The sequence below is a fragment of the Lingula anatina genome, chromosome 10 (assembly GCF_051362555.1).
Source record: "Lingula anatina isolate TDL-2025a chromosome 10, LinAna3.0, whole genome shotgun sequence".
NCBI classification, from domain to species: Eukaryota; Metazoa; Brachiopoda; class Lingulata; order Lingulida; family Lingulidae; genus Lingula; species Lingula anatina.
The window spans coordinates 6,425,938-6,443,759 of NC_141776.1; the positions used below are offsets into that span (position 1 = coordinate 6,425,938).

At 35.6% G+C, this 17,822-nt stretch overlaps 2 protein-coding genes across 2 annotated transcripts; one reads left to right on the forward strand and one right to left on the reverse strand.

Moving 5' to 3' along the window:
* Positions 1–141: 141 nt before the first annotated feature.
* LOC106156796 (stromelysin-1) lies at positions 142–9,740 on the forward strand. The gene is made up of 10 exons (XM_013532224.3): positions 142–378; positions 910–1,033; positions 1,365–1,475; positions 5,458–5,763; positions 6,109–6,267; positions 6,526–6,681; positions 7,037–7,173; positions 7,632–7,773; positions 8,249–8,421; positions 8,826–9,740. The coding sequence occupies exons 1-10, from the start codon at positions 271–273 to the stop codon at positions 9,081–9,083; spliced, it is 1,674 nt and encodes a 557-aa protein (XP_013387678.2). The 5' UTR covers positions 142–270; the 3' UTR covers positions 9,084–9,740.
* Positions 9,132–17,546, reverse strand: LOC106156791 (alkaline ceramidase 3). The gene is made up of 11 exons (XM_086996583.1): positions 17,308–17,546; positions 16,896–17,006; positions 14,870–14,922; positions 14,066–14,118; positions 13,586–13,667; positions 13,250–13,285; positions 12,894–12,949; positions 12,616–12,717; positions 12,137–12,241; positions 11,687–11,732; positions 9,132–11,191 (listed from the first exon to the last, which is right to left on the reverse strand). Exons 1-11 carry the CDS (start codon positions 17,408–17,410, stop codon positions 11,144–11,146), a joined length of 795 nt encoding a protein of 264 aa, XP_086852709.1. The 5' UTR covers positions 17,411–17,546; the 3' UTR covers positions 9,132–11,143.
* Between the last annotated feature and the right edge of the window lie 276 nt (positions 17,547–17,822).

The window sequence follows — 17,822 nt, forward strand, 5'->3', positions numbered from 1 at the left end:
CTGAGTGACGTCACGAGAGGCTTCACCCATATATGGTCATATCGGTCAAAAGAATAGGGAAACCCCTGCTAGAGCAATAGACCGAGTAGCTGAGTGTCGCGTGCTTATTATTTCAATGACTCACGAGCAGGGCATATAAAAGGAACGCGCAGGGGCTTCTTAAGTAGATCAAGATAGAGCGTAAAGTGCAAGGAAACGGAAGATCGACATACAGTATACTTACACGAAACTTACCATAAATCTGAAACTTTTTGAGAATTTTAAGTGACAATGGAGACAGGGCAGTCGGCAGTACTCTTCTGTCTAATTCTGCTGTTTGCGGCAGACCAGGTGAACGTTAAGGGAGAAATGACAGTGGATAGCGATGCAACTTCCATGGTAAGTGAGCTTGTTTGAACAATGTCCAGGGCTCAGCAAAACAGCGCGGGAACGGGATGGAAATATTTGTTACGTTTGGCTTATCAGCTTACCGATGGAGATTGGCCTTGAATTTAATATAGCCAATTTTTCTGTCACTGTCATTAGTTATGAAAACTTATGTTAAAGGTCGAATAGATACAGCTAGATCGCCGCTAAATTATTTTCAACAACTCCCAGCTTACATAATTAAAACATGAATTTCTTAATCACAACGGAAAAGGAATTTGTTTAAGGATAAGGAATATATCCTTAGTGAGCATTCGGAGCTGTAGGAATCAAAAGATTAAAAAGGAATTAAGATATACTTGCCTCTGCTTGGAAAAGCTATTCTAGCACTGGGTTTACGTACGGCATTTTGAGGAGCTGAAAAGTCCATCTACACGTAGTAAAATCAGACTGATGAAACTTTTTAGGTAACTCTAACTATTTAGTGAATGTGTACACATTTTGATGATTATTTTGATGTATTTCGATGCCTGTATATTTCAGCAATATCTCCTTGCCTATGGGTGGGTTACCCCTCAAGATCCCAGGACCGGCGCTCTCAGATCAGAGGAATCGGTGAAAAACGCCATCATGGAATACCAGCAATTTGCAGGCGTGCCCATGACAGGTAAATTCACTACAATCTGACAACTTTTTTTTTAGCATTTACCCTTATTGCGTCCCCAATGGATGTATTTTATGTAATAAAATAAAAGTTTTCTAGTGGACTTTCACTTCATCATTGCATTAAATATTCTGAATATTTAATCTGAAAACTAGAAGGACCCTCAGAATACTTTCCTTATTGCAGTGTTACATTGAACTTTTTTCATGTTACTGTAGTGCCAGTGGTGTCGTATATGGGTGATGTATGGGTGGAAAAGTTGATTTTTTGTATTTATAAATGCCTTGTGTCAGGTTATTTCAGTTGTTTTCATATTTTGTTTCATTGACTTCAGGCATCATTGATGATGACACAAAGAGAATGATGAACATGCCACGTTGTGGTAACTCGGATAGAATCGGAACTGGAAGCGTGGGAGGCCGAAGGAAAAGATACACTTTACAAGGTAAGAGAGAGCAATTAATTATGGACACACACACACACATGCTCCCCCTCCCCCCCCCCCCCCCCACACACACACACACACACACACACACCTGCGGGAAAGTTTTGTACTAGTAGCAGTTTTAAGTAGCTCAATGTTTTATCTGTTCCAAGTAAAAGTGGAAAACACTATATCACCTTATGCCAGTGTACATAGATTTAGGCAAGTACATTCTGAATGTACATTCTGAACACAAATCCTAAATTGTCCAAGACTTTATAGCATAGGGCTCATTCCCATTGAAACTCTTGAACTATGTAGATTGACCTGACTCTGTGGGGACTCTTACTGAATGCAATTGTATTAACCTGTTAACTCCCCCTCTTTTTCATTCAGAGGTATTTGATCTATGTAGACTGATAGTTTCAATGGGAATGAGCCCTTTATCTCAGATCATGCCTGAATGAGCTAAACTCTTGAAGGCATATGAAATTCCTATCCATTATATTTTTGAACTGGGTGATCTTTCTAGTGGCCTTTAAAGCAACAATGGGCTTCTCAGTTTGCTCTGCTGGGTCATATTTTGAGACAAACCTTTTGGAGAAAAAAAAGAAATGCAGTGTATTTGTAATTGAAGTTTGCCAAGCTGTTCTTCAAATATTATGTTACACTGTGGATTTCTCCTGCATCCTGTTATTAACTCATAAGAGCCAGCTAGAGAGCCATGTTTAGCCCCAATTCTATCCATTACTAGAAATGGATTTCCACCCTTCATGTCATAAAACATTAATATACATAGCGCAGAGAATAAGAATTTGATGCTGAGTCATTACTAATATATTACCTCTAAAGGTCACTGAAAACTTTTTAAGAGGGATAGGCAAATGGTTTATTTCCCCCTCCTTTCACCTCCTGAGAAAATACATTCACTCTGCATCAAGGGCGCAGGTTGTTCTTTATCTTGTCACCTTTAGTACTTGGTGAATGGAAAACCAAATCACTTATTTCAGTGGCACTCACATATACCCTGGTTCACTATTTCAGTATGATCAAAGCCGTGCAGGTACACAGTTTAATATAATAGTTCAGTCCCCTTTGCTTTGTTTGCAAGAATTGTTTGCCCAGTGCATACCTGCAATTTGTCGCACTCAGATTTCAGTAGATTTTATGGCTTAGGCTGGTCTCCTTCCCCCTGCAATTACTTACATACCGAAATTTTAGCCAAATGCATTTGAAGATTTGACTAGCATAAAATTGATAATTTTCAGCAAATATCACTACCAGCCAGTATGAGCATGAATACGGTACTTTCAATTAGGTATAAAACCAATGCAAACTTTGGCCCCCCCCCAAAAAAAATTGTGAAAAAATTAGAAAAATCAGAATAAGTCCAGTATTAGCTAGGAGCAAAGGTGACCAGCTTACATCTCACTCCAAATCGAATGAGCCTCATTACAAGTCATATCTTGTACTTGTTGAGCTTTAAGCCAAATGTAAATATCCAAATGCCACTATCTTGAATGGTCAGTTATGTCCACTATCTCTGATGGTCAGTATTGGGGCTATTATATGCCCTAGTCAATTGAGAATAAGTCTCTCAAACATTTTCAAGTGTGAACCATGTTAGCAAAGAGTTTACTTCGCTTGTAAAGGATTTAGCCCTGTTCACAGAAAAGATAATATTTAAGGTTTTTGAATAAGTTTTTCATTGAATCAAACACTTCCCAACAACCTGTAAGTATGACTGTATTATATATCAAAATCTCAAAACTAAATCTACAAGATTTGTGTTTCAAGCAAAAGTTTACATTAAATTTATTTAACTCCTTTAAAGTCATTTACTTTTTAAAGACCCTGTAACCAAGGCCAAAAAAAAAAAAAAAAAAAAAAAAAGGGCCCCACATGTTAAACTGACCCTTAAAGAACACTGGTCACCCACAAGTAGCTGGGGTCATACAGGGCACGGTGTTTCACAGTGTTAAGAGGTACCCCCCTACCCCCCTGTCCCTTTATTTAAATGTCAGTTGACATGCATGTCCACTACTGAAATATGACTCATTCTCTAGATCTAAACTGTTAATCATGGTATTCAAATACATTGGGATGGAGGGGGATGACTAATTTAGATTTTGGGATTTTCATTAACATGATTCAGCTACATGAACCAGTTTGTGGTATTTTAGGCATTTACTGTGACCAAATTGTCATATACTTCCAGGTATGATATGTAGGGTTTTTTTTTTTTTTTTTTTTTTTTTTTTTTTTTTTGGGGGGGGGGGGGGAGAAGCACCATTTTTAGGCACTCAGCTGGCCTTGGCATGTTGATCCACTGTTAAAAGCCCACTGGAAAAACCTGATCTTCCGAGTTCTCATCAGATTTCATACATATTAAGTAATAGGGGGCATGTTGACAATAGTGATACACTCTGTAGACCTCTGCTTTCAAATATTGACAAAGACAGGTTTGAGTATCTGAACTGAAACATACGTCATCTCTTTATTTTGGTGAAATAAAGCTCGCTGGGTGTCTACAAATAATTTAGCCCTATAAAGACTGGTACGAGCAATAGATGATTTTTATCGTGACATTTAACGTGGACATGGACACAAGCACAAAAGGACAGACATAGAAATGAATACACACATTTATGTACACTCACCATGCATTTTCACATGAAATACACTGTATACATGTATACACTGCAAGCCAATATCTGCATACAAATGCATATTGGATTTTTTTTAGGTAAAATTAAATTATAATAAGATATATAATCCTAAGTCATAAAATTAAATGCATGGGTGGATCTTAACTGGGGATGGTGGGTTGGGGGGGGGGGGGCAAAGAAGACATAAAGATTGTATCTTCCTTTCTTCTGCATATATTTTATCTTATATATTACCTGTGACAGGAATGGTTTTAAATTAGCAAAAGTAGAACCGTTTGTCAAAGTGCGATATGTGCATGCATTGTATCCAAGGTTTGTTAAAACACACACTGTTTCTAACTTAAAGAATGCACACACAGTGAAGGAGTGAACTCTAAACTATGGATACTAGACTTGTGAGTCAGAGACGTGATATTCCCCCTTCACCACATGTGATGATCAACAACCATAACATTGTGGTTTGATGTGTATCAGGGTCTGTTTTATAAATCATGGTGGTTTCACTTTTACAGTGCTGTGTACTATGAGGTATGATTCAGCAGGACTGTTATAAAAACCACAAATTACACAATCAATGGCAGAGCTGTATTAAATTATATTTGATGGGGGAAAGAGATCAAGAAAATGGATTGAAGTGCTTAAGAGTCACTTTGTGCAGAATTTTGGTATTAAATATACTGCATACAATAACATTTTATGAAGACTAAAGGAGGAGGGGAGGGGGGAGTTTCACACCTTGCCCCTTTCCCAAAATATGACCAGTGTTTAAGTGTCAAGTTGAGTGCACCTGCACTACTAACTAAAAGTCTGGTTTGGGATATATTTCTCCAATGACTCATTTCGTTGTGTTGGTTTTGCCAGAGGTCCTGGCATGGAACACTTGTACAGTGAGACGACCATTGTTTTGGGGATATATCAATTGATCATGCTTTCTTTTTACCCTTAAATCAGAGATGGGAATGAACAGAGGTTCCCATTGTTTGAAGCTACAGTACGTAAGATCTTAAGTTAGTGTGGAGTTACATCATGGGAAACACTTAATTGTTGATATACTAGTAATCTTACCATATGGCTTTTATCACAGAAGAGTACTAAATTTATTGATCTATGCATACACATTTATCTAGGCATGACACATCAACTTCTGCCCAATCTCAGCAACTGTCATAATTTTTAAACAGTTTGTTGACAAAAAATAAGATATAAACAAACTTAGAAACAATAATGTGTTTTATCTGCGTAATATAATGGCAATTAGTAGACCCTTTTAATTAGTAGACCCTTTTAGATGTTAAAATATTTATTTGAATAGTCATGTAAATTAATAATTGCAGGCAGCAAATTCCCCAATAACGAGGTCACCTACACCATCAGTCAGTATACCCCAGACATGGTCACGGCTGACGTGGATCGAGAAATCGCCAGAGCTTTTCAAGTGTGGAGCAATGTCACCCCATTGCGCTTTATACGACGTGACACTGGCAAAGTTGACATCGAGATTAAGTTTGTAGCTGGTAGTCATGGTGACGGCAACCCTTTTGATGGCAGAGGACGCACTCTGGCCCATGCTTACTTTCCACAGTTTGGTGGCGATGCTCATTTTGACGAGGATGAGCCATGGACCCTGAACACTAGATCTGGTAAGTTTTGTATTAAATGTCTGTCAAATATCTCTATTCTCATAATATAAAGTGTCCTTGTGACTAAAATCTATGTAAAGTTTCCATATATCTGCTGTATTGTGTTCTGGTGTTTAAAATTAATCTAATTTTCTTCTCTGGGAAAAATTGTCATTTGTTCAGTTTTTGTCTTTAATTAATTAATTAATTAATTAATTTTTCAAAAGTTATTTTATCATACAATATCCTTGAATTGTCTGGAATGGAAATTTTGTACAAAACTCTAAACCAGCTTACCATGTTTTCATTTGCTACTGTATGAATACCAGGTATACATAAACATAATAATTATAATGTTTATTTTAGGGGTAAACCTGTTCCAAGTGGCAGCCCACGAATTTGGTCACTCTCTTGGACTTTCCCACAGTGATGTCCAAAGTGCGTTGATGGCCCCTTTCTACAGAGGATATGTCCCCGATTTTAAACTGGACACAGATGATATCATGGGGATTCAGGAACTTTATGGTATGTTAATTGTGTTATTTGTTGATTGATTGTGTATAATTTGTTAATACATGTGGGTTTAATTAGGAAAAAGAAACATTTGTGATTTGTTTTTAAAAATATTACTTGAAATTGCTTACAACTGCTAATTATTACAGAAATGTAATGATTGCAAAGGAATTTTTTAACATGGCGATGTGAAAAATACTTATAAATGTTTACAGAATGGTAATTTTATTTAAAACAACCTGTTGATTTTCTGTTTATTTCTGACTTCAGGTCGTGCACCAGTGGTCGTTAATCCTCAACCCAACCCCGCCACAACTACTACCATGCCTCCACCCCCCTCTGGGGCCCCTGACATCTGCAACATGAGAAACTTTGCTTTAGATGCTGTTACCACCATGTCAGATGGCAGCACCTACTTCTTCAGAGGTAAGAGGAGCCCAACTGACAGTGCTTAGAATGACATTTTTGTCTTATGTAGCTTTTTTTCTCAAAGCCATTTGGAATGAAGTATTTAGGAGGTTGCATGGTCACTATTGACTGACAGTGTTGAAAGACTTAGTCGAACTTAATACAGACTTCTTCGACCTTCATAAGTGAATATACTTATAAACTCGTTTCAGCTGAGACTCACCTTTGGCACAAATTTTCGGCTTTTTGCCCTTTTTGTTTACCACCTTTAACTTTTTGAAAAAAACTTATGATATTTTCTACTGTATTTATGTAATTAATATGCATTGCACTCTATTAAGGACACAAATAAATTTCTTTGTCCGTTCTTCAGGTGATTATTACTGGCGTCGCTCCAATCGTATGATTGATCAGGGTTTTCCTCGCCGTATCTCAGATGACTTCCCAGGACTTCCTGGAAATCTTGATGCAGCCTTAACCTGGCCTAATGGATATACATACTTTTTCAAGGTAAACCTACCAGTTAATTCTCGAACTAACAGTCTAGACTAAGTCTGAATTTTGTAAACAAAACTGTCAATTGGAAACTACAGTAAGTTTAGGGTCTTACTTTTAAATTTTAGTATTAAAATTAGTATAAAATTTAGAGATAAAAGCTTCATCTCAGACAAAAAATGGGTTTTGTTACCACCTTAAGTTATTTGATTTAGGTTATATTGTGGAAATAAGTAAAATTTTACCTGTTATCAAAAAAGCAATATTAATTCATGATGATCAACCTGTGAATAAAAGCTTAAGGTTTTGAAAATCCCAAAAGATATATTTCTGGTCCAGTAAGTTCCCAATGTGAACAGTACATATAGTTCATATGACTGGGATCTGCAAAAGAATTGATACAAATGTTCATCTCAATGAGAGATTCTTATTCCTAGCAGCAGAGGCTTCAAGTTTCTTTTTTCATTTCACAGGGTTCCCAGTATTACAAGTTCCGTCTGCAAACCCCCGTGGCCGGTTTCCCAAGACCAATCAGTAGAGGCTTCTCTGGTGCCCCTAATGACCTTGATGCAGCATTTGTGTGGAGTGGCAACGGAAAGACATATTTTATCAAAGGTAAAGAGAATCTGAGTTGTCTTTGAAATAAATCCATAGAATGTGGTCAGCACACTGGGTGCCTCTGGGATTTCAAAGTTTCTAAAGTCTGTTGGTTCATTGGGCAGAAATTATTGGGAAATATCTTACATTTATTCAAAAAGGAATAAAGGATTCAGTTGTGCATTTGTCCAAAGATGAAGTCATGGACATTCACTAACAGTGGGAACTAGGATGTTGAGAATGGGAACAAAAAACCTTTGAGCCTGACTTTGCTACCTCTCCTCTCTATCTGCATATGGTAGTTTTAAACACTGATGGTATACATATCCAACCCAGGGCTCCAGTTTAAAAAGACTGAATAAGCTGTTTATTTTTTTTTTATTTTTTGCTTGACCAAGTCTTCTTAGATTACCAGAATAAGCTGGAACAAAACTCAAGGTAGCAATTTTCTTTTATTTGTTCAGATTTAAAATGACCCAACTCCTCATTTCAGGTGACAAGTACTACCGTTACACCAGCTACCGTGTGGACTATGGCTACCCCAGACCTCTCAGTGTATGGAGGGGGCTTCCTTCTAATTTGCAGTCAGCTTTCAAGTTTGGAAATGGAAGAACCTACTTTTTCAAAGACGACAAATATTACAGATTTAATGATAGAGATTTCCAGGTAAGATGAGAAATACATTTTTTTATTTACTTATTTCTTTATAATGTTTTTGTTCAAGCTCTTAACAAGTCTGAGATAAACTAATGAACTTACAATCGAGCCAACAATTATTAGATTGGAAGTTTTATGCAGCAGTGAATTTATTTTTCCACAGAATGTTGAAAATGATATTCAAGTGTCTTTAACTAGTAATACTTGGAATAAATTAAATTAAATAATGATTTGATTCAGTTCTCCGTTAAAAAAGTATTTTGATTATTATGTGATAATTATTGGAATAAATTTAATAATTATTTGACACTACAACAAGAAATTGTGTTTAAAATGATTACAGTGAGGAATTAGAAACAAACAATCCTTAATTGACAACTCTAATAACACAAACTACATCCTTATATTCACAGATTGACAACGGTTACCCTCGTAGCACTCGTCAGGTGTGGTTTGGCTGTGCATCGCCAGTTAAGGAAGTTCCAGCTGTGGACAGCAATACAGGGGGTTTCAAAAACACCAACCCCTTGGATGGCAACCAGAACCAGTGGGTTTTGGCAGGCGTTAATATGACCACCACCGTGGAAACGACACAGACTAGCGGGAGCGGTGTCGTAGCTGGAAGTCTTCTGTCACTTGTTGTAGCTTTCTGTTTGTCTCTTTGGTTATAAGGGCGGTGTGTTTTTGACTGGGAGAGAGAGTTTTTTTGTTTGTCTGCCTGTCTGTCTGTCTGTCTGTTCGTGTGATTGCGCGAGAAGAATTTACAATGAATCAGTATTGCACAAGAGCATTTACACATTTCTGTTAAGCTTGTATTTTAAGTACACAGACTTTTTTCATTAGATGAGAAAATATGAACGCCGTTATCCACTATTAGTGCATATTTCCATTTTTGAAACAAAATTGTAAACTTCTATTTGTCTTTGTTTAGTCATTCAAGTTATATTTCACATCCAATTTGTTTTTTAACAATTGTCCAATTGTCTTTTGAAAGATAATCTTGTATGTTGATAGAACAATTACATTGTATTTATACTAATGTGAACATTTTTAAGATATTAGTAAGATCATTTGTAGGTGTTAGAGATCCCCATTTTATGCCATTTGTATATTAAGTCTGCATTTTCATGACACCAGATCAAATCCATTTCTTAACCAGCAGGCATTATATGTAGCTTTAAGTGTTTTCTATCCTCCTTTATTTAATACTTTTTAAATTGTCATTTTGCATTTTATAAAAAAATACATTACAGTTCTGTGACATTGACTGTCATGTGACATGCGCTGGCGCATGTTTTCATACTCATGCAATAAACTGTTTGAAATTATTTCTTCATGATTGTTGTTATTTGATATGTTGAATGGATTACTGCTTATATTCTTCTTTGTTCAACTTCTGTATTGCTTTCTTAGACAGCATTCCTACCACAAAGACTTTCACCTTTACTGTTGACAAGATTTCTTGCCTACCTGACACAGAATTTCATGTTTTCTAGTTTCGTATGATGTTATGCAGTGCCAAAATCTTGGACAATTTCAATTGCAACACACCGAATGTGTCAAAGCTTAGTCAGTTGACATAATCAGTAAACACTGGACTTGTCTATCAAAGGCATTAGATCATAAAGGTTTTAACATAAGAAGACCAACAACCATTTTTCTGCTTACAAAGAAGGCATCATCTCTTACATTTATTTTAAAAAATAAAATGCCAAAACTGTTTGAGCTTGTATAATGCACTGGAGTGTAAGTATATTAATTTCCCTGAGGCAACCAAGCACTATACACTAGTGAAACACTTATACAGTAGACTCTGTATAACTTCTTTGCACTGGGGCCAGAAAATGTCTTTCAATTCTGCAAAGATCTGAATGACTCCTAATCAGAAGGCTACATAACTCAGTTATTTTTGGACCCTGAAATTAATTACTTGTCCAAAGATTTCGAGTTACTCAATGTTCATAAGACTTGTACCGAAGCAAAATAAAAAAATCTGTTCCAAAAGATTGGTTTGAAATAAACAATATTTTAAAAAGTGAAGAAACGAGTTATGCAGAGTGAACTGTATGCACATGTACAGTGTAGGATAAATATTCCATATGACAATAACTGAAATTTGCTAAAATTGATCAAACATTTCAAAAAATCATATAACAGGATAAAGGATTATTTCTCAGTCCACAACAGTTTTAAAGCTTAAAAAGTATATAACTGCTTAAAAACAGAAAGGTGTAACAAAATAGTTATCCAGCACAAAACAGGCCTGAGGCACTTGATAGAGAATATTTCTAGGTATATCACAACATTTTATATCATCAGGGGTTGGGTCATAAGATATGACAACAAATATTTTCCACAACAAGCAATAAAACAATATAACTCTCAGGCTGTTTGGGATAAAATAACCAAGTCCATCAACAAATGTCCTAAGTTTTTTTTTCACCACAATGACCTCCAACAATGCGAAGGTCACAATAATGTCTGATGTCCAGGAAGGGGTTTTTGAATCAACACAATTCAGATAAAAACGTTCTCTTATTTTCAGTATTCTGAACTGTTGAGTTGTAAAATTAAAATATTCCAAAGAATCATGATCAACTGTTCACCCTGTGCAGCCTCGATAGCAATCATGACTTTCAGCAAGTGTTCTGAAGGTGTGGCCTTAAACCAAGTCTGTACCAGTTGTTCACCCTGCAAGGCCTCTTATTGCAATCCATGCACTGACGTAAACTTACATGGCTTTTACCCTCCCTGGCCTCACAATGGGAAGAAGAGACCCCTACAAAAGCAGAGAAACAAGGTGCAGATTCAAAACTGAATTGAGTTAAAAAATGCTGTACATCAAATTGACACATATTTGTGAGGATGGAAAATAAACATGATAATGATGAATATTTTTACCTGATATTTGTTTGACTAAATAAAGAAAAAGTCTCTAAACACAAATGTGAGGAAAGATAATATCAACATTTATTGAAAAAAATCAGCATTTTTGTCTTATCTTAAAATTTTAATCTAATGAGAAAAAAAAAAAACGTTTCCCCAAAATGAATCACATTAATTTTGTTTATATCTTACCTATCATTTTAGTTCAATAATTGCTTTATCTCTAGACTCTTGCAAAATAAATTAAAATTTCTGAGTAGACATATTTCATTTTTTCAAACTTTATGGTGGTTCGAATCATAAACATGAAACATTTCCTACAAACAACACATTTCAGACATTCAAGTAATAAACAATATGTTCAAAAGTTTGCCAGATAATACCATACCTCAATCACTGGGTTTTTCTTTAAGTACACTAGTCTTGCATGAGCCCTTTTAAATAGAAAACAAATTAACGTATAATTGAAGTTCATGCAGTCATGGACAAATTAATTTAAAATTAATCAAATTTCAATTTTAAAGGCATGAAAAAGGTCACTCAAGTAATTCTCAATTGACCAGATTTTAGACAAAGTTAAACATGGAAGGAAAAACAAAACTGAATCACCTGATGGTTGTTACATAAATTCATTTTTTTTACATTCAAGAAATTCAAGGATTATGGTGACTGCAACAATAAATATGTCATGTGAGATACCTTCTGATGAGAGATCAGTAATTGTTGGTGGGAATTTTTCCATTTCTATAGACCCCTCCCCCACCCAAAAAAAAAAAAATGAATATTCTGGCATTTCCATAACTTTTCCCATGACCTGTTGGAATTCACGCTCACTTACGCGTATATGATGGAAGTGTATGTTCCTATGCCTGCACCCACGTGCCACCACGCATGCATCTGCGTAAGGGGTCTTAGCGCTGCTGGTAGCCATTGCCGAAGATGTCTAGACAAATAGAAAAATATATTCATTGGTAAAATACAGGAAACCAATTAGAAATCTGGATCATTGGTACTTGGGTGGCACCAGAGAAGTGGCAGTACAGATTCCAGTCTGTGTCAACATAGTGATACTCAGGTGACAACAGTTACAAGAGAGAGCACATTAATCTCAAATTTTGCAAGATTTTCAACAATTTCAAAATGCTCTTCTATACAACCATAAAAAAAATTAATCCAGATGATGTAGGAATATTCAAAATAGTTGCAATGAACTCCAAGCAAACTTCCTGAGTTAACTGTCAGAGTGTGATATTATAAGGATGTATACATGGAGTTTTAAAAATGAGAAAGGCAGGTGTTGAAGCTCAGAGAACTTGCCTAAGGTTTTCACAGTACAAGTTGTCCACATTCCACAGCAGGAAGCCTGTCCCGTAAGTGAGGATGCCCATAACAAGCAAGAAGTTGGAATGTTCAAAGTTTCTGAAACAATCAAACAGAAAAATATGCTTGAAAAAAAAACATTGAATAATACTTCATTGTCTTAAAACAAGCATCAGCTTGAGATCTATGCTCTCTAGGAAGATGAGATCAAATCTTGATTAAACAGATCCTTAAGACAAGACATTAAATGACAATATCAGGCTTAAGCGACTTACCTGTAAACCTGTATACTGCAGGCCACAATGGCAAAAACCATAATTCCATAGGAGACCTGAAATAAAGAATACAAAACATGCCCAACAATTTGCACTGATTTAGAAAAACACGAAAAAAAACAAAAAACTCCACATTGGTTTTATGCTACTTGGCAAGCAACGCGAAGTTTATATACAAAGGTCTTGACTAAACTAAATTATTGTGGTTCAAGAAGATTACGACAGACCTCCCAAGTTGGGTAAATTTCCAAACATTCTTACCCCAAACCAAGTTTTTCACAGATTCATGGGAATTGGGAATGAAAAGTAGGCGACAACTAATCAAGGTAACAATGTGAAATAAAATAATAACTTACTTGAAAAAATATGACATTATGGGTTGTTGTATAAACCTGAAATCGTACAAAGGAAAAATTAAAATAGAGATACAACAGAACAAATAATGTGCTATGAGCACTCTCTGTAACAAATGGTTTCTTATGCCACCTGCCACATATTTTCCTTCAATTCTAAAATATTCACTTATTTTCCTTATTGCATGTTTTTCAAATATATAACAATCTTGACAGAGACCATTGGTATTGTGATAAAAATTCAAATATTTCACTTAAAAAAAAAAGTTGTTTTAATTTGACAAATTTATGTACCAATGTTTCAATACCATTCTTGTTTTATATTATGTAGGTACTTACAACAGTAACAAATAAGCAATACAGCAGCAGTACACCCTGCAGAATTCTATTGTGACTCTTGGGTGGACTCCCTACTTCGTATCTGGAATGAAAGATGAGTGCTGTAAATTACAAGCTCAATACCCATTGCTATACTACCATTGCTCAATAGTTTATTGTTATAGTTGCCCATGAGGTGTTTTTCTATTAAAACTTCTTGTTTAGGTGTTCTCTATTAAAACTTCTTGTTTACATATAAACTCACTGTACAGTGTATGCTGGCAGTATTTCAATCTTTCATAAATTCATCAGTCTTTTTTTTTTTAATTTTGTGAGTTTCATATAACTGAGAACTTGCATCATATATTTTGGCTTTCAATACATCTGTATTGAATATTTAACATCTAAAAACTGGAATGTAGAGATGAAAATGTATACAAGACCGATTTCCACATTACTTTTGGCACCTCCATCTTACTGCTTCGTCTATTTACTACTCACAATGTATAGATAAGAAAACATGTTCCCCAAATCATAGGCATTTCATCCAACAGCTAAAAGAAGAAGAAATGTAAAATTATCATTTGGAGATTATTAAAGCACTCTCATGGAAAATGACCATCATTTCCAAAGAAAGTATATATAGTAACAGTCACCTAGATACAGTTGTATATGGACTCCTTTTTTTTTTTTCAAATGAGGTCGCCCCCAAAAAATATTGTGGAAAGCCTGTTATTGATTTGTAGCTGGAGAAGTGACTTCACCAGAAATCATATTGATTCATAGTCTATCAAGAGCACAAAATGAAAATAAATCTTAGCAAAATGCATATTTACTACTAAGAGGCACAATGTAATTTAGGATGATAATGTACCTTTAACGTAAAACATGCCTTAGACTACTGACAAGCCAAAGCTCTGTCATGATAGATTTTGATTTTACAAACTCTAATAGAAAAGATAAATTTAATGCTAGACTTTTTCAGTAGTACAGGAAAGATCCAACATTGCGATTGGCACTACCGAACTTAAACCGGAAAATAAACTCGATTTGATAGTCACATGACTGGTGAGGTTATTTTAAGTGCCATACAAGGACATGTGACCTATCATGTGACCAGTGCAACAGGTCACTGACACTCATGAAAATCATCAGTACCAGTGCATCATTTGCAAGTCCAGTATTAGTTTTATCTCTTCATCTTATACCAGTACGATATCCCACTTAGTGTATACTGGACAAAAATGAGCCTTTACACTGTGCAAACTAATATCTGTGCAATACAGATTATAATTTTCAAATTACCTGACTTGAATACAGAAGTGTCATGTGGAAACACCAAGAACCCATCCCAACCACTGGAAACAACAACAAGGAAATATTTTAACCTATACCTATACAATGTGAAACAAAGGTGTTAGTGCATGACATATTTTCTTTAAGTGTGAGTGAGTGCTTTGTAATATGTGTGATGTATTTTATCAATAAAAAAGAAAAATTAATTATTTAGTAGATAAATAAATTTGACTTTACTCAGGACCACACTGTACAAGTGCATCACTTCATGATTATGATTGCAAATCATTATATTACTTTTACCTCTCTGTTACTTCCTTATTTACATGTTCATCATGGCCATAGTTTAATAGCAACAGTGTAAGGGGTGAGGATGACACAATTGGTTAATTTGTATAGGATAAAAAGTATAATATCTCATAGAGGGGGTTTTAATTTTTTAAAATTTATTTATTTATCTATTTTTTCTATTTTATTTCATTATTTTTTATTTTTATTTATTTATTTATTTATTTATTTATTTATTTATTATTTTTAATGGTACAGACTAAGGGTGCATTCCCAGAGATTTAGATCGATCCAGAGATTAAGATTTAGATCGACCTAACTCCCTGGGGGTTCACGCTCAATTGCAGTACCCCTTACCGACAAAATAGGCCTCCGGCAACGGTTGCAGGAGTACTCCCGCAACATGTTGCAGGAGTACTCCGGGAGTACCCCATTTTATCATGCAAATTAGTGTTGCTGGAGTACTCCCGCAAACCTCTGGCAACATTTGTGGGGATACTCCGGCAACACTAATTTGCATGATAAAATGGGGTACTCCCGGAGTACTCCTGCAACATGTTGTGGGGATACTCCGGCAACACTCATTTGCATGATAAAATGGGGTACTCCCGGAGTACTCCCGCAACATTTGTGGGGATACTCCGGCAACACTCATTTGCATGATAAAATGGGGTACTCCCAGAGTACTCCTGCAACATGTTGTGGGGATACTCCGGCAACACTCATTTGCATGATAAAATGGGGTACTCCCGGAGTACTCCCGCAACATGTTGTGGGGATACTCCGGCAACACTCATTTGCATGATAAAATGGGATACTCCCAGAGTACTCCCACAACATATGTTATGGGGGAACTCTGGCAGTATATGTTACAGCTAGCTACTTTACAGATCCCAAAACCAATGTAAATACAATTTAGATTGATCAATCAAGGACAATTTAAGTAACATCTTAGTTCTTGGACCTTCACAAGTTCAGTGCCTAGAAGCTCTTTATTTGTACCAAAGCAAAACAACTGTCATGACAAAAATAACACAACCAAGTTGTAACACTTTTCAGAAACATGTTTTTACACCATGTACAACTCAAACAATCAACTTGTAAGTCTTGAACACAAAATAAATTTTAGTTCATAGTGTATTGCATAATTGAACAATACATGTATGCATAAACCAATTTACATGACTCTTTGGATGAATAAATAAATTAATAAATGATCAGAAAACAAATTTGAAAATGCACTACTTGCATAATATAGCCAATATCCAAATATATATATTTAATTACAAAACAATGCATTGTTTCACTTAAAAATGTTTAAAAGATCTAAAACAGTATTAGTCATTTGATATATGCTAATTTATCAACACAGTTATACTACGTGCTGCTAGACCTTCATTATGTACTGAAACTGATCCTAAAAACTGAAAAAAAGTCTACAAAATTAATTAACTTAGAAATGGAAAATGTTGATACATGCAAACAGATCAATGCAAAAAAATTGAAATTTTTAAGTTTTTCAAAAAAACATTGAATTAATCTTGTTCTCAGAAGTTTGTGAGATGGGTTCATTTAATTATAATCCTATACGTCAGCCGAGCGCGCACCATAGTTAATTACCCCCTTACAGCTTTTAGTAGGCGGGACAGACGCTAAAGCCGGCTAAGCTGACAGTAATCTAGTGAGACTCCCCACAGGGATAGATCGATCTAAAATCTATGGAAATGGGGTCAAACAGGACACCTACACATTAGCCCAATGTGGCAGCCAACTATTCTTCCTTCAGCTGCGTCCTTAACTGCAAACAAGAGGCCAACCAATGGAGGCAGGATCATCATTACGTTACTGATTGTGTTCCCTAGAAACAATAAATGTCATCGGTGATAATTAGTGGGTATGCATTGTATCAAGACATAATCTTCACAAATTAAAATAAATTGAGGCACTTAAATCAATTAAATCAAAGTAAAATATAAGGAGGTTTTCACTGGTATCTAAGATTTGTGACCCCTTACTCATTGCCCAAGTAGTGACTGATGTAAAATACACCAGAAGAAAGCTTTAATATATATATATTAATACACATTAATATATATACACAAGGAAAGCGCAGCTAAAAACTCTGTAAAATGTAGCACTCGATCTCGGCGTCTACTTACAAAATTCTGCGATGTAGTAAGACACTTCATAGTTCGTCTCGCACCAGTCCACAGTGGAGGTCACAGGACCCCAAAACCCAATCTTTTCACTTGGAGGAGCCATCTTTGTGAGAGCAAGAGCTATCCGTTAGCTGGGTAGGCAGGTCAATGTAATTATAGACCTGTAATATCCTCCCTAATGTGCACCAGGAAACATATCAGCCCGCCGGAATGTTTATTAGTATCGATGTGAATGCTACTCCCTTTTGAAACTATCCATAGCCCTATGTGGTATTTCTTTCGATAATCAAATGATAGGTAAAAATTATCAAACTTCCATCTACATATAATTTAATAATCACAAAAATCATATTTATATAGAGTATATGTGGTGCTTTTACTGCATAGATTAGAACTATTGAGTTGCCTGCTTTTTAATTTTGTTGCTACCACTCAAAAGGGATATGATAGGTGTAAGGTTTAGTTTACATTTATTGTGCTTGAGGAGCCGGACGTTCGGCTCATCTAATGCAACG

Coding starts and splice junctions, on each gene's coding strand:
- LOC106156791 (XM_086996583.1), bottom strand. CDS start 17,410: ATGGCTCCTCCAAGTGAAAAGATTGGGTTTTGGGGTCCTGTGACCTCC. Junction 17,007..17,307: donor TTACTACATCGCAGAATTTT/GTAAGTAGACGC, acceptor TATTGTTTCTAG/GGAACACAATCAGTAACGTA. Junction 12,718..12,893: donor TGCAGTATACAGGTTTACAG/GTAAGTCGCTTA, acceptor TGATTGTTTCAG/AAACTTTGAACATTCCAACT.
- LOC106156796 (XM_013532224.3), top strand. CDS start 271: ATGGAGACAGGGCAGTCGGCAGTACTCTTCTGTCTAATTCTGCTGTTT. Junction 5,764..6,108: donor GACCCTGAACACTAGATCTG/GTAAGTTTTGTA, acceptor TGTTTATTTTAG/GGGTAAACCTGTTCCAAGTG. Junction 7,174..7,631: donor GATATACATACTTTTTCAAG/GTAAACCTACCA, acceptor TTCATTTCACAG/GGTTCCCAGTATTACAAGTT.